The 24,012-nt window shown below is 40.0% G+C and overlaps 1 protein-coding gene across 5 annotated transcripts in view; it reads right to left on the reverse strand.

The window, feature by feature from the left end:
- LOC110984184 (uncharacterized) overlaps positions 1 to 24,012 on the reverse strand; it is a 71,317-nt gene that overhangs the window by 40,224 nt on the left and 7,081 nt on the right. The window contains exons 1-3 of one of the 5 annotated variants that reach the window (XM_022244087.2): positions 22,610 to 22,745; positions 5,244 to 5,399; positions 724 to 867 (exon numbers count right to left, since the gene is read on the reverse strand). In XM_022244087.2, the coding sequence (XP_022099779.2) occupies positions 724 to 867; positions 5,244 to 5,399; positions 22,610 to 22,628 (319 nt within the window). In that variant the 5' untranslated portion in view covers positions 22,629 to 22,745. Of the gene's footprint in view, positions 1 to 723; positions 868 to 5,243; positions 5,400 to 22,609; positions 22,746 to 24,012 lie in introns of those variants that run through there. The other 4 variants (XM_087139885.1, XM_022244088.2, XM_087139884.1 and 1 more) reach the window with 4 other exon arrangements.

Below are 24,012 nucleotides of genomic sequence, written 5' to 3' on the forward strand. Positions count from 1 at the left end.
CCAGAATAGAACACACACTATACTTTAATGTTGATGCTTAATTGACTACAGACATTGAACCGGTATTTTGTATATTAAGACTGACTGAAAAAAAATCCTTTCCCTTTCATAGCTAATGTATACATTAGTACTAATTTACATGTATGTTACTATGCAGCAAAAGTTTTATAAGGAAATACAAAGAAAACTGTGCAAGACAGAGACCAAAACTATTGGTACGGTAATTCAAGTTGTTTTGAAGAACTTTACAGACTATTCCGGCAACCAATGCTAGAAACCGTCACCGAGATGGCATCTGCCATGTCTGCTTGTGTAGGGACTGCACATAATCTGGGAACAGATGTACATGTAGATTATGTCTGAGATGTTTGGTTTGGCAACGGTGTTGGTGGAGGGAATATCCTGGGCATGTCTGTGATCAGTATGCAAGCCTTTGTTCCAGTCAACTCAGTAATGGTTCCTAGTTTTAGCCAAGATTAGTCTACAAAACTGGCGAGACAGTAATTTTTCCTAATAGTCATTTTGAAAAGAAATGTCGGTCAAGGACTCTTTCCGAATCAGCTTGTACACGCGAGACTTTAAGGCATTTTGCATTTCTACTGGTCCCCCTTGATACTACACACAATCCGAAAAAAAAACTTACAAATAAAAAAAAAGCGAACCAAAAAGAACCAAGACAATTGTGAGAAGCATACTATTTCTTTTCAATAAAAAATACATTACCTGTTGGGGCGATGGGTGAGGTAGGTGTGGTGACATGCATGGAACTCCGCGGTGTTCTATTTTTGGGCTTAGGGGGTGGGGTGGGAGGTTTGTTGCTGCGTGGTACTCTATCTGGTTCTGTCTCACCATTCTGAAGGGTGGGCTCTACGCACACAAACACCGAGCAGCAAAAACATGGAACAAAAAGCAAACGCACTGACGTTTAAACAGGTACACGATTTTGACATTACAAATTACAAAAAAGGAAAACTATAATCAAAACAGGCAAACTGAACGGCATGCAAGCAAGAACAATACATGTTAATGAAAATGATAAACAACAAAATAAATGCATGCTTACGCAGCAAAATAACACAACTTAATGATTAACAAACATGTCTAAATACATACATGTACATGTACAGTACTAAGCAAAATACAAAATGGATTTAGTCACTGTTTAACTACTTGATGCCGGATGACGTGTACACATTTTCCTTATTTGTTCCATAGAGGGCATGTACACTGGTTTAAGAATTCCTGCTTGGTTGGGTCAAAGTGCAATAGAAAGGTTGTAGAATTTACGGATTAAAAAACCTATCCCAATCAGCTTTTCGGGTAAGAAAATCCAATGCTAAATGGCTATCAACAAGATACCGGTCCTTCAGGTTTCCACATTATTCCTCTCTGGTCATAAAAATCCACATCTGGTCAAATGTACTCAGGCAATGTCAAAATGTAGTGGCTAAGGCCTCAAGTATCACATGCATCTATTAGAAGTTGCCGCAGCTACTACCATAGCCAGTAGCCTCCATACAGTGGGTACAACCACAACCGCAACCACAATGTTCAAGCACATTCCCACTCTCACATGCTCCTTGAAAACCCAATTTGAAAACCCAACTGTACTTTTGTTTTTACGGTCAATACATGCAACTTGAATTCCAGCATGCAAGACGCAGAAACTTAAAACCCTTTCCCTTCAAATTAGTTCATTTTCTCCTGCAATCCAATCCATTTAGCAAGACCAGCAATCACTTACTGCCAAGATCATGAGTCACAACCATCCCGGCCAGATCAAGGGCCTGATTTCCAATGATTCCCGCCAAAACGGCAATGGGCATATTTTGCAAACATGAAGGAAGGATTATTAATGTCATTTGTCATGGTCCATTTTGTTGGTCTTTTTTTGTATTCTGTGATAAATGATACTTTCGCTATCGAGGTGTGCACTTGTCCTCTGTAATGGACTGGGTTGTGTTTCTCTCAATCAATGGCAGAAATGAGTCAGCATCTTGACCCAATATATGAATCCTCATTGAATTACTTGCTAAATTACTTGACAGATTACTGCAGACATCAAACACTGTGAATGAAAAGTTCAGATGCAATGAAAACTGAAAGAAGCAAGTTTTCTGTAAAATCAGACATGTAAACATACATGAAAATGACTTGCATTGTGTAGTTGTTAATATAGTCAATAACTGTCAATAAAAGACGTACAACGTACCAGTACATGTAGGCCTATAATGGTAAATGTACTCTACACATTGATCTTTATGAGGAATTTTTTTTAAAATGCATCGAGACTTGATTTTTCCTAAATTCAATTGACTTATTTGTTCATACTCTGTAAAAGTGGTGAAAGAATGTTACAAGACCTGTTAGAATCATACCAGGTACTCCAGATGTTCAAATGTTAAAAGGTAAATGTTACCACTGAACTCGGAATTCCACAGGAAATCCCACATGATCCCTTCCCCACGTCATAATTTCCAGATGCAAAAATTCCCTTAACTCCTTAACCAGACCCAAACTATGAAAGCGGCCCGAGGCAAAAAAGGCAGTGGAAAAAAAAACACACATGCACAACTAACACTGGGGACACAATGGGCAGGCATTTAAGAAACATCACAATATCATATTTTGGTTTGATTGATATTGTGATAACAGGCTGACAGGTCTCAGATTTTGGATAAAGAATGGTGATAAAAAGAGAGCGCTCTGCACGCCTATCCCTCTCCGCTCGGTTTTCTCTTCTTTCCCCGCTTTCCACCTGCGGGGGGGGGAGACTATGGTGAGTCACTGTGCCTAATTGCCGCTCTCATTTTGCACTGAAATAGCGCTAAATTCCAGAGACAAATTGTGATCTCGCACTAATAGCCATGATGAATGATTTCATTATTAAAAGCTACATACAATAGGCAGTAAGTCGAAACGGATTTTGAAGATGGGCTTGGAACAACGCCGAGAGAATTATTCTGATTGACTTTGCAAGTGGCACCATTTCTAAACCTACACTGTTTGACTGTTTCTTAACACTTCCGGAGTCTGGAATTTCAAATGTGATGAGAAGCGTGTGGAAAAAAAACCCAATTTGTTTCAACACTAAATACCCTAGTCAATAAGATCAACTCAGTACTCCAACAATTTTTTTACAGCAATGAACATGTTCCCTATTTCAAAAAGGCAGGGTCATTCAGGAACAAAACACACATGCAAAATCCGTGTAGGGATGCGCCACTAGGGTAGACTTCGCACACACATCCGAATGGCCCAATACACCGGTCATTCTGGGCATGCCCAGTTGGAATACTGCACTGGCTCATTCCATGTTTATATTCTAGGTGTACCTCTACTAACTAGTTTTCAAAATGCGCAGATGCTCATTATATGCAACTCATGTAAAAGTTCATGCAAGCCTATTTTTGCAACTACAGAGTTCGAAGTGATAATGTCACGTGTGTATGCGCGTAAAAGTGAATTTGTGTGAGAACCAGTGCGTGAACCGACACGTGCGCATATTCCATTCATTTGCATTGCACTTCCTGGTTCAAAAATGACGTCACATTTCAGTACTCTATAGCCATGAAATTTCTACATGTACAGTTGCATATCTGTACATGTATTACAATGTACTAAATGTAACCAAGACATTAATTCTTCAAAGAAAAAAAAATTACTTCATCTACTTGACTGGGCAAGAGAATGGAACATTTCAGCGCCTAATTTCCCCATCTTCTTTCGCTCCTAATCTTTCTCTCTGCACAATGTGCACTGTCTCTCAGTGCCAGCCACGGTAACCGTTAATTTGTTTGATTAGCCATCCTGGCCGTATAATATTCAGCTCCTTTAGGGAGTCAAACAGGAGCTGATTCACTCTACTGAGTCCACACGCGCCGGCGGATAAACTGCCTCTGTGAACTGGCTGCGGCGCATCGGCAATTCATTTGAAAACAAGGGGGAAAGTACAGTAACCAGCAAATTTGCTTTTGCTGACGGATATCGGCAAGTGAGGGAATATTGAAGTACAAGCTTAGTTTGATGAGTCAGCCATTACAAAAGATAAGTACAGGTACTTGTTGATATGAAATTGAAATCTCATCTTTTATGATACATTTCCATTTTTTTTCTGTCAGACTACTAAGTAGCTAGGGTATTTTAAACCCATACCTACTCAAGGGTTCGTTAACCATATGTTGCCAGGTCTAAATTGAAGTTGCATGACGAGTTCCCCGGGGATTTTCAAGATTTTCTGTTTTCAAAATTCTCAAAAATTCGAAACTTCATTTACAGGACGTTTACAACCCTGGTGGCTACTCTAATCTGACAGGCAACATCTATTGATGGCTGAGTATTTCAGCTAGGCCTGCTGCCTTGTAAAGAGAACCCATATTATGCGGTGTTACTTAATTTTCTTTTGTTCCCCAAACTGGCCCAGTGCAGTGCTGGCGTCTTTTCAAATGTGGCTAGATTAGAGTGCAGCGGTACTGTATCCCTCATCGCTGGAGCGCTTTTGTCCCCGGTCGTAATCCACTTGCACTGAATGCTACAAATAGTGGTTTACTGCTTCAAAACAATGACGGATAACTTCCGCTATTCAAAACTGAAAAAATGTTGGCAATTCACAGCAGCCTGGTCTTTTGTTACGAGTACGGTCTTTTGTTACAAGGCCTGCAGCCCACTGATCTCCATTATAAACGCGTGCTTATGTAGTGAGTGCCAAAAAACAAACACGCCCTCTTTTGTTGCGCTAGGAGTGGATGCTGGGACATTAATTACTGGTAGTTTGTTATTTAACATGCATCACAACATTAGAAGGTACCGTACATGTACACAACAACACTATTTTCTCACATGTATGTACTGGTACTTAGGGATAGTGTTTTCTTCCCTTTTCTTTACAAGATTCACTGACAGTGTAAATTGTCAAAACCTTTACTAGACAAATGTACGGTACATGTAACCGTAAATGTCAGTTGCAATACTGTAAATTGGCAAAACTTCTGGACGATAAAGTATTTGTTGACTTCAGAACCAAAGAGAAGCCAGTCCACTTGGAGCTTGGATACTCCTGCATGTCCTGTACATGTAGTAATTGAACAAAAACTGTTCTACAGACTGAGTGCACAATGGGCTGGATTTTCCAATGAACTCTGCACAGAGAGCTTGGGTTAGTCATTATCAGATGTCGATCAGCATTGCGACTAATGAGTAATCATGCCAGATTTTGTACAAACAGAACCGGTACAAATACCAACCTTTTGTGGCACACAGCGGACAGGATTCAATGGAGAACATACAGGCATAGCATCGAGCGTGTCCGCAGGCGTCCGTCAGTTTCCGCTTGCGGCTCTTGTCGTATGCCTCCCGACAGCAGGGACAGTGGGAAGTGTCTGCTTCCATGGTGGCTGCACCTACATGTGCGGTACATGCAAAACAACAAAGTACAATTGAACATGAAGATTTACATGTACAGGGGCATACATGTAGTTCAAAGGCAGACACAAAGAATGCCCATTCATTTTTTACTCGTCAGAAGCCCTCTGCTTTTCCAAATGAACTGGCACACACATACAGGATCTTTAAATGTCCACAGACAAGTTTGGACTTGTAACTTCTGGGCCAACCCAAACAGCAGTGTTCACTATAAATGTACACTTAAGTGGGGATAAATCCATAAATGTGGATGTAGTATCGTACATGCAGCTTGACATGATAGAATGGCTACAGTGCAAAAGTTTATGCAGGTAGTTACGGGAGATGCACCCAGAACTTTCTTATTGCTTTGTACTAATGCTCAGGAAATAAACATGGCATGCTGCCGCTACTGGAACCAGCAACTGCTCAACGGTGTGGTTTCCAAATCCAACAGAAGAAGACAATGACAGCAGCTTGTTAAAAGGATACCATTTGTTGGGATTAATTTCAGAAAACAAATCAAGACATTAAACTCCACCAGGAAGTATTCCATTACAGTGAATATGGTGTATTTTTTTCAACATGTAGCAGAGTTACAAAAGTCCAGAGTTGGTGTCATTGATAAACGGTGTACATGTACACGATGTACATACTCAAAGGCCAGCACATTTATGATTATTTTTTGATCAATAAGTTTGGTTTTCGATTACTCAATCCATAGATCAAACACCAAAATTATATATTTTTGTCGACTGATTTTTCATGCAAGGTTTAATCAACAGTAATAAATGTATGGTACATACATGTACATGACTATTATCCATCCAAAGCAAAACGTACAGTATGTAAAATTCACATACGTACACCGAACAGTACTGGTACAATATCCTTAGTGCCAACTATTATCCATCCAAAGCATAATGTACAGTATGTAAAATTCACATACGTACAGCGAACAGTACCGGTACAATATCCTTAGTGCCGACTATTATCCATCCAAAGCATAATGTACAGTATGTAAAATTCACATACGTACAGCGAACAGTACTGGTACAATATCCTTAGTGCCGACTATTATCCATCCAAAGCAAAACGTACAGTATGTAAAATTCACATACGTACAGCGAACAGTACTGGTACAATATCCTTAGTGCCGACTATTATCCATCCAAAGCAAAATGTACAGTATGTAAAATTCACATACGTACACCGAACAGTACTGGTACAATATCCTTAGTGCCAACTATTATCCATCCAAAGCATAATGTACAGTATGTAAAATTCACATACGTACACCGAACAGTACTGGTACAATATCCTTAGTGCCAACTATTATCCATCCAAAGCATAATGTACAGTATGTAAAGTACATGTCAACTTGTATCAGTGTATACACTGTACATTTTATGACACACTACTGTAAACTAGAGTGTAATAATGATCTTCCTCTTGTGCATCATTGTGAAACCAATTCAATGAGAGAATGATAGGATCAGCGCTGTATGGTGCCACCAAAACAGTCGCACTTGCACCTAAAAAATAATGATGTGCAACCAAATGTTTAATTTGTATCGCCAATGCAAAAATGATTTCTGCCTGTTAGTTGCCCACCTCATCAGTCATATTTCAAGAACGATCGCTGCCCAGTTTTCTTCTACGTGCACTGAGTAAAGTGAATGATCTTCTCTATATGAATAATCATGTGGTTTTTCTCTGTCTCACTAAGTACACAGCATGAGCCCACATTAACTGCAACTTACATGCAGCTTACATGTACATGTAGGTACATACACGCACGCACAGGTACATGTACTAGGTACCAGAGTCAACTGGTTTGTGGTTGCACTCTGTATAGAGTATTTATGGGGAGCTGAGACGTTTTGCGTATTCATAATGCACTAGCAATCTATGCATGCCATGATTCCAATGCCGGTCCAGTCCCAGGTACGAAATGCTCAAACGTAAGAGAACAAACATGCCTTGTCATTTCTTTCAGCTTTTTTTCATATAATTGGTTGCCATTTTTCATTTATTTCACAAACACAGTGCAGTGCAGTGCAGTGCACTGCATAGGAATACAATGTGCACTGCATAGGAATACAATGTGCACTGCATAGGAATACAATGTGCACTGCATAGGAATACAATGTGCACTGCATAGGAATACAATGTGCACTGCATAGGAATACAATGTGCACTGCATAGGAATACAATGTGCACTGCATAGGAATACAATGTGCACTGCATGGGAATACAATGTGCACTGCATAGGAATACAATGTGCACTGCATAGGAATACAATGTGCACTGCATGGGAATACAATGTGCACTGCATAGGAATACAATGTGCACTGCATAGGAATACAATGTGCACTGCATAGGAATACAATGTGCACTGCATAGGAATACAATGTGCACTGCATAGGAATACAATGTGCACTGCATAGGAATACAATGTGCACTGCATAGGAATACAATGTGCACTGCATAGGAATACAATGTGCACTGCATAGGAATACAATGTGCACTGCATAGGAATACAATGTGCACTGCATAGGAATACAATGTGCACTGCATGGGAATACAATGTGCACTGCATAGGAATACAATGTGCACTGCATAGGAATACAATGTGCACTGCATAGGAATACAATGTGCACTGCATAGGAATACAATGTGCACTGCATAGGAATACAATGTGCACTGCATAGGAATACAATGTGCACTGCATAGGAATACAATGTGCACTGCATAGGAATACAATGTGCACTGCATGGGAATACAATGTGCACTGCATAGGAATACAATGTGCACTGCATAGGAATACAATGTGCACTGCATAGGAATACAATGTGTCAACTGTAAACACCATCATTTCATAATTCGGTGTTAAATAGGCATTTGCAAGCAACTGTGCATAAAAAAGTTCTACCGTCCAGAATCCCTATTTATCCAGGAAAAGTTCACACAAGGTCACTGGCTTAAAACCTGGATTACTTCTGGGTTCAGATGGGGACACTGGTCCCCTGCAAAACAAAGCAGTGTGTGAGCCTTTCACTTCAGTAGGGCACCTACATGTACATTGTACAGTACATTACAGGTAACCCTCCCACTCATCAATCGGCAATGAATCCCCACTTTTGGCCCTAGGGCAAATGACCTCAGAATCTGAGAACACACAAAAATCTGGCATGCTCAGCCAACTAGGGTGGAGTCCTGGATCCACAGTGGAAAGTGTCTAGTCTGTGCTTTATTATGGTTTATGGTTCGGATATGAGGTTAGGGTTAAATGGCCATAAGGCTGACCCTGTCAAAGCATGGCGCTGCAGCTCCAAGGTCACAGTAGAACATACAGTGTACTGTACATGTACTTCACTGGAGCTGTTGGGACTATCCTGTATTTTCACAGAACTACAACAGAGGAGGGTTTCAATAGAAAAGGAATTACGTGCGTGGCAACAGGCCAAAGTAATCACTGTAGGAAAACTCATTATTGTTAAAAACAATTTACACATGTACATATACATGTACAGGCACATGTACTGTGCAAACCTTACTACGTGCATGGTTATCCGAAAAAAGAAAAATGCAGAGGCTCATAAAGGGACAGAACAGCACGTACATGTACACTGTACTGTACCAGTACATGTACAGGATTTTACTAAGGTGGAATATCAAGGGCCCTAGGGTACAGACTGTCAAACAAGGCCAAATCTGGAGGGGTTAAATTCTTGATTTGGGGCAGCATTTCAATACACTGTAGAATATACAGACTTACAGTATAATGTGGCATTTTTTTGCAACTGGGGACCTACACTGTACATGAACCATACATGTTCTACATGTAGCACATGTACATGTGTGTGCGTGTACATCAGCGGCCATTGCCAGTGAATTTCATATATACCTATGTACGGTACATGTACATGAAAGCAATCACACAGAATAATGCCCTCACAGAGATGTACCGGTGCGTACATGTACATGTATGTAAAGTGTGATCTAGGCTGCTACTGTTCACATGACAGAAATCATAAAAACCAATGTGCAAGTGACATACCTTACCAGTGCTTGGTATATGTACATGTACATGTATACAGAGTATTGTATACATGTAAATTTACGCATGTAACATGTACTCAAAACAAAAGGGTACAGTACATGTACAGTGTATGCATACAGCGCAACACTCTGCATATCTATAGAAAAGGGGTACATGGAACACTCCCAAAAAGGTCCTTGCTCTATGAATAAAATGACACAACACCTCTGGAGACATTTTAGTTCCCCTGGGTTGAGGATCAATCCCTTTGGAATGCTCAGTATCCACTCTCAGGAGTGGTCCTGAGCCCTGTAGGGGCACTTGTGTGCTCAGCCAGTCAGAACAACTTTAACTCAATATCCATTCTTTGTTCTGGAATCTGATTTTGAACAAAGGGGACTCCCATAATCCCCAAGAGACCCCCTTTTTTTAATGCCAAGCCATTCAGCCCACAAGTTTCAGGGATACATGATGGTGTGGACATTATTCAGGTACCAAAGGTGTGCCGAGAGAAAGTCTAATAACCCAGGGCAGTCTGATCAAATTCTGAGATGTACAATATGCTGTGCATTTATAAAGCCGGTGCATAAATGATGTCAATCAGCATACTGCAGCATTATTTACGATCAAGTTGAAAGTGAAGACTTGTGCCCAACATTCCTGAGCATCAGGTCAGAAACATACATGTATACCAAACAAAACTGGGTTGCCTTCTTGCTATAGGAAGGTCAGTTTGCAAAAAACAAACATGAATTTGGCAAGAGGAATTACAGGATATGAATTGGTTTTAAGATATGAAAGACATCCTGTCATTCAAACCAATAGGAAATACTGGTATCACACCAGGGAGCACACTACAGTGTAACTGGGAGAGTAATGGCAGCTGTCCTTTGCTTCATACATGTAGTTTTTCCTAACAACACATGTACATCCTGGCATTTCCAGATCAAAAAAATCACAGTGTGAAGTGCAGTGAAAACATGAGAAGTGCAAATGTTGTTTATCAACCTACATGTACATATAGTACAGCATGAATCTCACTTTCATAAATCCAGTATGTACATGTACACTAATTGCTGAAAGGTACACCATGAAATACAAATTACATTCAGCTTTACATTACCAGAGGGTAATTTTGTTACTGAAAACTGAGGAGATCTGCCCAGTGAAATGAGAAGGAACTAATGCTGAGTTACAGACACAGCTGCAAGGATGGCATTTGACACTGTGACATAAATCAAGCTATCTTGAGGAATCTTCCGTCTTGAGTACAAGCCAAAAGTATCTTACCCTTTACTGGTACATGTACATGATGAACCCGGTACATGTACGTCTTTTCGGATGAATGTATGTGTACCTACATGTACACATAGCTGCATCAAACACAACTTGTTTTGACAGAACTATGTTTCCTGCATGTTGCATTACATACGATTCACTTTTAGCGAAACAGACATATTGAACTTTTTTTAACCCTTGCACTCTCCAGGTATAGTTTTAATTGTAAAGAAATCTTGAACAAGCTGGGAAGAAACTAAAAGAAAGATTAGTGTGGCAAGTGAACATCATAATGTACAAAGACTTTGGTGCAATATACACTCGTGAACTGTATGTGCACACATTCACACTGGTACATGTACCAAGCCGGTTCATATTACATAGGTAAAAACTAGAGAATACCAATACCTTATACCTTTGGATAATATTCTATACCAGAAATGGTTCCAAGCTAAACATGAAATTGTAAGGAGAGACTGCAGGGGCTGCAAGGTCATGACCTCTGATCTTGTTGACGTAATGACAGCCTCATGGGACAACACTACCTGTTGTACATGAAAGGCTGTGAATTAGGCCTCCGTGTAACATGTTGAAGTGCTGGAAGGAACATGTACATTAACACAAATATGTACTAGTACATGTTGTAATGGTAAAAGCAACACTCTAAGGATATATCCATATGTCCAGTACCAGTACATGCACAAACAGAGGGCTTCAATGAGGTATTAACAGAAAGAATCATGCCGCTGATAACATACGTGTACATGTACCCAAACATTTATACACCACATGTCAACTTTCTAACACTGTACATGTACATGTATGTGCTATACACTGTCATCATGTTTACTTACAATGTAAAGCCTGTATATTTAAAACGTTGTGTTTCTCTGAAATATGCACTCGAGTGCCTATCGAGAACACACATGTACTATAGTAGTACATGTACATGTGTACTGCCGTGCAAGTCTGATCGTACCTGTGTGCACAATTTTAAACAACTGTTTTCCTGTAAAATATCCTGAGTTACGAATAATTGATCAAACCTGTGTGATGTGTCTTGACTTTAGTCAAATAAATTCATGCATGTTTCCAAATTTTTGATAACATTCTTGCCACTCACTAATGACAACGATTTTGTGACAGCTTTTTGCAACGTGCTAAAACGCCATCTTGGATTACATGATTACATATTCATGAGCTCATGAATATCATTATCCTGACATTGAAACCAATGGCAACAAAGTTTGCGTGGCAGGAAAAGCTTGGTAATTCATATTTATGAGGTAAAATGAAATCCCTATTTATGAAAATGGAATTTTGACAGGCCAGGCTATATGAAGGGAGTTCTCCTTTGCATCTGAATTGCTTACCTCTGACCTTTCTAAAACAAACAATAGATCTGAATACTCCACTAACCAACCATGAAAAGGGGATGCTTGAGGCAAGCTTGGCACCAGGATGGGATTTCCTAATGAGAGATTGCAAGAGAACTCAGAGTTGGCGAGTATTGAGTATTGCGTGAGATCTAATCTCAGTCAGGAAGGGGAGTTTGTTAGAGATCTGGCAAAATTCCATTACAATGTATTCACACTATGACTTCGATCAAACATAATCATATGAAAGGCAAGTTATGCCAAATCTTGTCATGCATTGGAGTGCTGCACCGGCCCACCTGGCTAAATCAGCATTTGCTCTGGAGTTGCCTTTGATCCAGCATGAGTCTAACTGTGATTAGTATCCAATCAAACTTTGTTTTGCACGGCCATTTATGACATCATTGGCCTAATATGGAACATAAGGGCGTGGCAGTCAGAGATTGGCAAACATAATACTAACTTTGAATATACATGTACATGTACATAAGCACAATTGGACAAAGTGAGAATTTAGAACGGTTGTGCAGTGGAAATGCCATAAATGTACATTGCATGTTCTCGGTTGATTATTAGTGAATTCTTACCACATGCTTTTTACAACCATCGCGTGATGCGGGGCCATTGTAAGTTTACTGTACATGTACATTTACAGTACATGTGTACATGCACATGTGCCGCGTGCCGTTATCCATTTTTCATAGTGTTTGCCTTTTTATCAAGTTTTCTTGCGAGCATTCCCTGCACTATTAATGCAATGCCATATTAAAGCCGAACATCTGAACCAACCAGTTTGGTTCAGTTTCACTCTAAAGTGCCATGTTCGATGATTTTTGGTTTGGTTTGGCGGTTTGTCTGCAGCACTACGGTGAGCTTTCTGCAAAGAAACAGGAAGAGAAACCTGCTTGAAAGTGTAGTTCTTGAGAGACTGGATGGTTTAGAAAGGATACCAGTATTTTTAATTTCAACATGTAACACCACTGTAATTCTCATTACGTGTACATGTAGAACAGGAATTCATGTCTGCAGTTTTGTGAATAGGGGACTGAAAAGTCTATGCGTATGCCCAGGAGTCTGAACAGTGGTATGTTTCTTTGGGGGGAGCTCTTCATCCATCCAATTTATGGCTGACAGCTCTCACTTCATCTCTGCCCCAGCATCTTCTTCAACTGACACCTCATCCATCACTGGCACCAGCACAGAGAATGTCCCTGCTCCTTTTGACTCTCCCCCCATTCCAACTACTTGTGAGGATCCCCTGACAGAACAGCGGCTACAGGGTGCAGAGGGGGAGGGTGATGTCTGGAGGGGATTTCATTTTGTGCCGCCTCATTGGCTATTGATGGATTCTGGACTACCTCATTTTCAGGATATTAAGGGCACTGTGATGAGAGATAAAATACAGTAGCTTTGATGTACACGTACTCATGGAACTATTAATATACCCGACATGTACATGTAACCCTGCACGTTATTTTACATGGCTACAATGAAAATATTATGAATTGGTTGCACTGGACACTACCAATAAGATGGCAGACCTGCCAGCCTTGCCGTACTCCTTCCAGAGGTCAGGCATTACCAAACAATAGATTTTAAACGGTATTTAAATGAGCCTTCAGTTCATCTCAAATTTTAATCTATTGATGTCTGACCTCAGGAAGGAGTAGAGCATGTTGGCAGGTCTCAGGTGGCCTTGAACAATATATCAAAGCCAGTTGGGTTCCGAAGACAGTTGATAATTTCATACAGCACTTATCGTCACCATTTTCATGACGAGCCAGACAATATAGATTTTGAAGAAAAACTGGGTTTTGAGAAATCGCCCTAGAAGCTTCTCCTAATTCAAAAATGCAAAAATACCAATATGGAACAAGTTTATGCAGTAAAAAACCTCAAATGATTCTTCGTAAAGATGCACGTCTGTCCATGAAATCCAAAATCTACATTTTCCTACTTTATGGCCCTTCTGTGCAATGTATTTTTCCATATAGGAAGGGGGGCACACATATTCACATGTGCATCACTGTTACATGTGTACATGTACATTGTAACAAAGATGCGTGGCTCTTGGTGAAAACAAAAATCTTACTTGACCTAGTAATTTTCGGCCTTTCCAGTCAATATGTTTTGTACATGTACAAGGGGCAGTACAATTTGTGTTCCTTCATAAAACCACAAAATGCACTTATCAAAATTTTGGCTCCTAACAACTTCAATGTAATCAAAACAAAATAAATACTAGTTTTGACATGAGTGGCTCTTCGCAAACACGGTGACGTTATGTGCTGTTTGGACGCTTAAAAAAAAACAAGAAAAATTGTAACCAACGAACTGGAAAAAATTCTAGCAAGCCTCACGAGTCTGAAACCCCCTATAGTAAAGGTCAACAAAATGCCTCATACATGTATGTAAAGTGTACATGTACGTGTACATTTATGCACATGCACACTATACATGTGCCATGAATACACACTATACATGTACATGTGCCACGAATATCGCCTTCACAAACAGCGCACAGTACACTTTATTCACTCAAGTACCTGTATGTAAATACCTGTACCTTTTTTTACTTACATACAAAATGAAGAAAATTCAGCACATAGTTTATTTGAACTGAAGCAATGTCAGTGCTTTGGCAATGACACATCAGCATGCAGCGTTGCAGACTAACATACCAGTACCAAATGGGTCATTTTATAAATCTGGGGTCCAAAAGTGTGACTTCTGGTGTGTACATGTGTATGTTACACCTGACCTGTGAAATACGACATGGAAATATCACTGAAATTACATGTAATTTCAAACTATATTTATTTTTACAAGGTAATTTGTACTCAAATTTAAATACATGTACATGTATGTACATGTAATCACCATCCCATATCAAAGATTTTGATATGAATAAATTTTGGATTTTTTTGCCCTGCCCAATCCATCCTTGGAAATCTGATATAAAAAAATTAAAAACATGTCAGATGTGAGGGTGGAGGGGGACACAAAAACAACTGGGCCCAACATTTATAAAATAACCAAAATGTCAACGTGCATTTAGACAGCATGACTGTGAAACCCATTATTTACCCCCAAGGTGTCAGACAACTCAACCCCACTGAGACTTGTGGGATTTCTAGGTCCTTGGAATGACAATGTCTGAGATATGCATGACTGCTGCTTGTGCTAGTCACAAAACAGGAATTTGTGCAGTGAACACATGGCATTCCACGAATGAACATGCCTGAAAAAAAAAGCGGAACTCATGTACAACTTATAAAGTACAAAAATTAAGCTTTTACCAAAATTAAACAGCAAATACTGTACAGTACAGTTTACAAACCAGGATCGACCTTCAACATAAACTACATAAATGTACATATGTACTAGTACTTTCATGATAAATCTACCGGCAGCAGATCAGCAATTAAAATATCATGTTTAAAAGGCAGTGATAAAATTTGAGTGCAGATCAAATCACATTTTCCCTGTACTACATGTACATGTACAGCCTGTGAATCAACAATGCCGCTTGAATAATCCCATGCATTATTACACTGTAAAATACTAGTACATGTACAAGACAGAAAGGGCTATAAACATGCACACTTACAACAACAAGAAGCTGAAGGCCAAAACAGGACGCATGGATTGCATTAATAAGCACTGTTCTGAAACTCAGACTTAAAATCCTGTTAAAATTGAGTACTCTAGTGACTGAACATACCGGTTATGCGTCCAATGTTCTTTGTTCAGAGGACGGTGGGAAACTGAAAAGGCTGTCCTCAAATCTTTATTTCAAACCTATTTTGGAAGATTGAATGAACCAATTCTACTTTTCTACATACCATGTACACGTGCTATACACCATCACTGTGTGCCAAGTTAAAATTAAGAATCGCATTCGGAATGAAGACTATTGCACTCATCAGCTGTTAGAAAATGCATATAGCATGTATATTCCCAAAATTTTCAATACCATAGACATGATGTACATGTACATATACAGTATGTACATGTACATTCCCGGTACATGTACATGGACAGAAATTTTGTATGATGTTCATGCTATTTGTGAACAACCTTCTGCATTTGTGCACATAATTGTGTACGGTAACTCACAACACATGCACTATACATTGTACATTTATTTGTCGAAAGAAATAATGGGGAAATAAACAAGACTACAAGCACTGTATACATACTGTTAAGTTTTGACAGAAAAGACCCTATAACCACAAGGTATTTTTCTCGCCCAAAATGGTGTCATGTCTTGAGTGGCTGTCATGGCTACACCGCCTTACGGTGTACGTGTAAACACCTACCAATTCATTTCATCCCTGTGGTTATAGTTAAGAGTCATTCTTTGCATTTGCTGCACGTGTATAGAAGTGCAATACAGTCATTTGCAATCTGTGTACAATTACTGGTAAGTACAATGTACAGCGTAGTCTATACATTGTACATGTACGGATATGTACATGTACATGTACGTCATGTACTCATAAAATATATCATTTCTATTATGAACAATGTGCATGTTTTTGTGTGTAAAATTAAGTCCTAAAGATCCAAACTTCCAACGTACTGGTACATTGTATGGCATGACCCTTGACGGAAATGAGGAAACACCAAAATAACGGCGACCTTAAAATGTCTTTCACGTCAGTTCACTCACACTTCATGCTCATGACAGAGCCTTCCAGTGCAACTGACTGCGTCAGCATGTGATGTGTCATAACATAAACCTGCAGGGGTCGTGACACTCACACAATGGCTACCACTTCCCACGCTCTCCCCCATCACTGCTCTGCTTCGCTGTAAACACTGTAAAGCATGAAATGTCAAACGGCAACTTGTCACGTTTCCAATTTTGACACTAACAGTGAATGCGTTGAACAATTTCTCACCCTCCTTTCAATACAAGTTTCACACTGTGGAATATACTCTGTAAAAATTGGGCACCAAGGCACAAAGTCATCCACTGTGCAGGGTACACATGTAACTGGGGCTGGATTTCTTAAGACAACCAACGACAGTTATTTCTCCTGGCACTACACCTTTTATTTTCCCTAACAAGTCCAAGACTCTCACTGACAAGCCAAAGGCTTTTTCTAATCCAATTCATCCAAAAATTTGGGAAAATGACCCATCATACATGGCATGCTACATGTACTATGCATACATCATCAGTGTTCTAGCTACATGTACCTAGGACCATTTTTAGTGCCGGGTAAATTTTTGGATTACCAAACGTAGCGAGCGCAGTGAGTGGAGCTCTCGCAGCCCATAGCTTGTTTTTTGGGGGGGAATCCCAATCAGAATTCCCCTTATGTCATCGTGAAGGCATGCTTACAATAATGCTTTCACAATCAGCAGCTGATTTGATATGAAAAAAATGGGATACATGTACATGTATATATTTCTTAGGTCTTTACTTGTGTCTTTAAAACTGCAAAATAGTGCAAAACTGTGACTTTGTAAGCTTGAAATATGATCAAATTGGTACATTTTCAGCAAAATTTCAATTCATTTTTTTGGAAAATCCGTGCTGGGCGGCACAGCCAATTTGAACCCAAGAACCGGGTGGAAATTTACAGTACTGGGTGATGCCGCCCAGCACCGCCCAACGGTTAGAACACTGACATATACACCTGTATGTATTACGCAGGAGAGACTGAAGGTTAACACTAAAATTACAGTTACCGTACATGTACTTGAGTTTAAGCACCAAAATCTGATTAAATTACTAAATATACACTGCAGTCTACAATCCACTTTGCGCACTTCCAAACATTTACACTGCATGTGTAATCTCATTTTTATGACCGTCTACCAGTACGGTATGTAAATGACTGCAGTTTTTAGACCGCAAACACAAGCAAAAAGTCCACACTGCACTGTGATTTGGCTTCGCCATCTCCTCAAGTTACACAACGACTGGGAAAAATGCTGCCAAGTGCACAGATGCAGGATTTAAACTAATTTACCAGTGAAAATGGAATTATAGCTTATAAGATTAGGCCCACTGTAAATCACAGTGACACATGATGAGGCAGCCTGAGCACAAAACCTTTCTGTGCATTTATCTTGCTCAGTGCATGCAACTATATTTTTGTAATTAAAAACTCATCTAAAGAAGTACAGGTATCGGTGCTACAAGATGCACAATATGACAATTAGGAGCTACAAATCTGTTCAGGTAAAAAAGAAAACTGAGCATTTGACGAAATTTTCATAGCTGACCGCAAATTATCTCTTGTGACCTTAGGCACACCTGGAAGAGAATACAAGACATAGCCAACTGTGTACATGTACATGTACAACTGATCCACTGTACATGAAACCATTTTTTTTTAAGCAGAGATTAAAGATTTGTCCACATCTGCTATCGCCATAAGAATCGACCCCAAAGCCAGTCAACTGTAATTTAACTCCCTGGTCCTTTGCCACTGGAGGCAAAGCTCCCAGAGCAGAACTAACTCAGTTAATCAATTCGAACATGTCCAATGGTTCCGCCTTGTTAGCATCTCACACCAGGTCGACAGATTGGCTCAACGTCATTACATGCAAGGGGGCATGCCGCCTGCCTGGACCTCAGGCACGAGTTTAATCCAGCCGGCCAGGCCAGCCAATTTCCGTTAACAATGAGTAGCATGGACAATTCTGCAATTGGCCGAGTAGGGTTCGATTTCAACAGCAACAACCTTGTTTCTTGGAAAACTAATTAAGACTGACTTCAAGAATTCATCAGTTACATGAGTGCACAGACCTTTTCCAGATACTGTCGTAGTTTGGTCGCATTGCATGGAAAATCAACATCTCAGATACATGTAGGCCTTGTCTCCCTATGGTGGAGATAACATGTGCACCAATAGGAGTCAGTACAATTTCTATGCACATGTACATGTAAGGGTGTACATGTACATACATGTACGTCACTAATAGCTTGCAAAGTCCAAAGCCATGTCCCATTGACTTGTGCATCAATGCCAGTCATCGCCAATTTACAGTGTTCTGACCACTGTTTTAACACAACCATACTGTTCCCCTCCGCCCCACTGCAATGAAAGTACTCAAAGTCTGTGCACATTCAAATGGACATTACTTGCCTACCTGTACATACATGTACATGTACATGTACGAGTACTTTGTGCCGTGTGCAGACAGTAATGTACATGTATGTACATGTATGTGCATATCCTTTCCCAGCTTAGCTTTGAGTAGACCATAATTAATGTCATTACCAATTTCTGCATGGATCAGGAGCCCATGCCAAACCAGTCCCTTTTTCTCGCCAGAAGCATGCCGATATGAATATGATCAGTGGATGTGCCCTATGTGTGTACCTTCCCCATTGCATGTACATGTATGTACATGTACCAGAATGTCCAAGAATTTACAGGTGAAAGGTGCTGGTAGCAGTGTGTGCTACTACTTGGGGTACTTCCATACTTACATGTACATGAACTGGGACCATTGAATTGTAGTACATGATACATGTACATGTATGTCCAGTACATTCAAATTGAAAGTTAACCTTGGAATGGGTTCTTATTCACACTTCTTCTCTTCCCTGGGAATTCATTTTCATTTCCCAAAATGTGAAAATTTCCCAAAGTGAGAAACATTTTGACCACTTTTCACACAAGTGGAAAAACGGTTTCATGCCTTTTCACACAACTGGGAACATTTTTCATGCCTTGTGAAATGAGAATGTGACTATGCATCATTTCCATCAAATTTCCCATTCCCATTTCGTGTTGACTTTTGACAGCAACGCACTGTACACAAACACATTACTGCACCAACTACACCTACCCCTCCCCTCCAACGAGAACCTTGTGCTGACACAACACATCCAACTGGAAAACAAACAGGTCAAAAGCAAAGCTGTCATTTCATCCAACTGGCCTGCACAAAATTGCTGGGGATGGGGGGATGGGAATTTCATTAAGTTGCAGAGATCTGGGGCAAGGACTGAGGTTTGATTGGAATGTGAAATCATGTTTCCAGGATGTTTTGCCAACTGTGCGGCCAATAAAGAGAGAGGCATCCAAGTGACCTGTTTTTACATTTCTGCTCCCTTTACTGAAAGACAGAAAACGGCGTCATTGAAGCAACAACGGGAGAGTGGTGACTATAGATGCGGAACAACTGGAGCATAGAGAATGTCGGAGCGGTGTATTACAAACGTGTGAACAAATACGTGCAAAGAGAAATAATTTATCACTTCAAAGACTTCAGGTGGTGCTATGGGGTTGAATTAGGTCACTCATCAAACCTTCACAGTGGAAAAACTTGTAGGACCTTCTTGCAAGTACTGTACATTTATCAGTGCTAAATTTGTGGAAACAAATCATGCACTAGTACATTACACATGTTTTTTACTAAGTCACACGATAAATGAAATTTTTCAAAAAAAGACACTGGTAGATTTAAAAGGAAATTTCCAAAAGGTAACCGCATAAAATAAACTTAAGACCTCTTGCATACAAAAAGTACACTGTGCATGATAATACTTGACAATAATCCAAATACCTACCGGTACCAATATGTGCAGTATTAGCCTTGACACGATTCACAAAAGCTGATCAAATTTACCACAGTACGAAGTTTGTTTACACCATGTACAGGTGAACACATGAGTATGAAGGCTGATTCCAAAGAATATGTACAATCAGTGAATACAAGTCTGAATCTCCCTGTGATTAGCAAAACTTGCTGTCCCTCACAGGGACATTGTACATGTACATGTAGCCGGCACATGTGTACATTTATATAACAGGTTTTGCCCTTACCCAGCGTATACATTAATAAACACTGTATGCTCAGTGCTTGTCCGAGAGCTTGCGAAAAAAGACACAAACTTACTCGCGTGGCACTCGAACTCACGACCTACTGCTTACTAGTGCAGACGTCTTAACCACTCGACCACCGAGCTTGCCGGGGTCGGCTGGGCGGTCCGAGTCAGGTGAAGCAGCGGGTATCGCGAACTATTTTCAAGATGTATTTTTGCGTTGGGGAGATGTATAGCGGGTTTTGCCCTTACCCAACGTATACATTAATAAACACTGTATGCTCAGTGCTTGTCCGAGAGCTTGTGAAAAAAGAAATGTGTACATGTTTTATATTGAACTGTTCATTTCAGAATAATGCTGAAAAATCAATGTCATGCGGAACAAACTACACTTACTGCATGCGCATTTTAACAAATTTTACGCACTGCTGTGATGCTGGACATAACAGGACATGATATGTTAACACCTAATAATACATGTATTTCAGGAACTTCATTACACCCAAAGCAAAGCTGACAGTGTTAAAACATGAATGTCCCACATCACACCAGTCAATTGTCTTTATAATATTTTCCTCACCTGAAGGTTTCTACATGTAGTTTAATCAAAACAAGTACATGTACATGTACATGTATGTATCTTGGTCCACTGCTGCAGAGAAAATTGTGCAACACTCAGACTTGGTGCATCACTTTATTGGTCTCTGTTGGTCGCATCTCTTTACGTCTTCAAAACCATATCTGGAGGAATCCACATGAAAGGTACTGATGCCTTCTCGCTAAGCAGATATTATGCTAAAGAACTTACGAGAAGAAACACACCTCAAACACACTTCAGTTGTTGACAAAAAGCTGCAGCGCTCCAAGAGCTGATCGTACCGGTACTGTAATGCCAGTGCACTGCTCCCATTTGAGCGTGTACCAGAAGCAAAGGTACCAGTGTAAATGACATGTTCAGTTACCCGTCCCTACATTACTCGTATGCTTTGGACTGTTTGGGGGGGGACTAGTCTGTGGCATAAAGACATGATGCAATGCTCAATGGCGAGGGTGGCATTCATATTTGTTGCCCAGTCATGATTGCTCTGGGCCAATAAAAATACAGTACATATACAGTGTATTCAAGACAGAGATGTGCATGCAACATTTGTTGGTCAAACATTTTTACAGTTGTAAACAGTAACAAACATTTCCACCACTACTTTACACATACTTACATGTATATGTGCACCACAAAACGGGATCAGGTCAACTCGGACCCAAACCAACTCAGACCCACACCAACTATTTAGTGTTATTTAGAAAACTAGAACACTCTGATAATTAATCACGCAAAACTGAAAGTTCCTCGGGTTTGGTCCGAGTTGACTCAGGGTGGGTCCAAGTTAGTTATGGGTCCGAGTTTGTTGTGGGTCCGAGTTGGTATTGGGTCCGAGTTGGCTTTGGGTCCAAGTTGGCTTGGGTCCGAGTTGACTCGAAACCCCACAAAACAGATATATGCACACACGAGGCGCACAATGTACAAACATAATGGGTACATGTGCATGTGGGTGTACATGTATGTATGTACATCACGTTCAGTGTTACATACATACATGTGTATATGTACACATACATGTACATACTGAGGCATTTTTAGCAGTGAAGAAATTTAACACAAATGCAGCGTTATACTCAAAATGAAAATGGGTCATTTTAAACTGAAATTTTCACCATCCAGTAGCATCATCATCCATCCTTCCAAGCCTTCTCTATCCCAAGAGATTGATGTCCTACAGCCCCAGCGCAATCTCACTGTATCATCACCACCCTCAGAAAGCAGCTTGCATCAACTTCACCATATCCGAGACTTATCCTTGAGGAGCCTGATTATTTATGGCTTGTGAAATGCATCAGATCTATTTGCAGAGTCGATGGCGGATCCAGGCACAGGCTGGCCGACAATTTCCATCAGAATGTGATGCCTTATGCTGAGAAATTCCAAAAATGCCTAAGAAAATTTACCCCAGCCACCTGATTGGTCGGTCATTGATCACATATCACTGAATAATTTGTTCCACTATTTAACTTCCAAAATATTACTGGTAGGAAGTAGTAGCAATATGTAAACACAAGTTCCATTCAGTAGTAAATAAAGTTCTATTCCACTGCAATGGAATAACACTATTCTTCCCACTGCATGTGCCCTTTCATTCAGGCAGCTTGCAAAAATAAATGTAATGTTCTGAACCACTGCACTAAACACAATGCCCAAGTGGATAAAAATGCAACCCCCTCATCGTATCATCCTGTGGAAGTTTAATATTGGCATTCCAACAGAAATTAACAAGTGAATTCATCAATGTCATGCCTGTTACTCTCTTCCACTCTACCTGTGGTTAAATCTATCAATTATTCTTCTCAGATTCCCCCCTCCCCCACACACACCCCTTCCAAACTGATTATTAGGGCTGGTGCTGACTACAGAAGCACATGTGCCGGTACATGTACAAGAAGAGGCCTTCAGGAATTCCTGCTGGGCAGTTCATTTTTTTCAAATGAGTGTTTTTGTGGATGTCTTTGGGATGTCATTCAGTCACTTCAAGACTGCAAACGCAATTGGCATTGTTGTGGTTACATGTATGATTCACACCCAATCTGACACAAGCAATGATGGTAAATACTCTTCTCTTGTACAGTAATGTAGAGTCATTTTACAGCATGATGTGGTGCATTCAGGTGAACACTGAGCAAACTGCGAGCCGTTTCACAAATAAAAATGGTTACACATGTACTCAAAATTCATTAATTTTGCACTCAAGAATTATCTATTTCAAATTCAAATCAATTCAATTTCAATGCTATTTCTAATCATATTTTTGCCTGGCCTTGAGAATTAATAATCACGGTCTTGTGCAAGTATACTAACAGTACTGTACATGTAAAATTCACCCACAGCATCAACTGAAATGGCCTACATGTATGCTAAAACTCTTCAACATTTCAAGTTTTAAACTGAAAAATATGAAAGACAGTGAAAAGTAACAACATGGGGCAAAATGGAGATGTTTTGCTTCTTGTTTGTTTTGCATATAAAAATATAGGCCTACACGTACATGTGTACATGTACCGTACCG

The sequence above is a fragment of the Acanthaster planci genome, linkage group LG08 (assembly GCF_054643075.1).
Source record: "Acanthaster planci isolate LZ-2023a linkage group LG08, COTS_SCS, whole genome shotgun sequence".
In the NCBI taxonomy this organism is placed as follows: domain Eukaryota; kingdom Metazoa; phylum Echinodermata; class Asteroidea; order Valvatida; family Acanthasteridae; genus Acanthaster; species Acanthaster planci.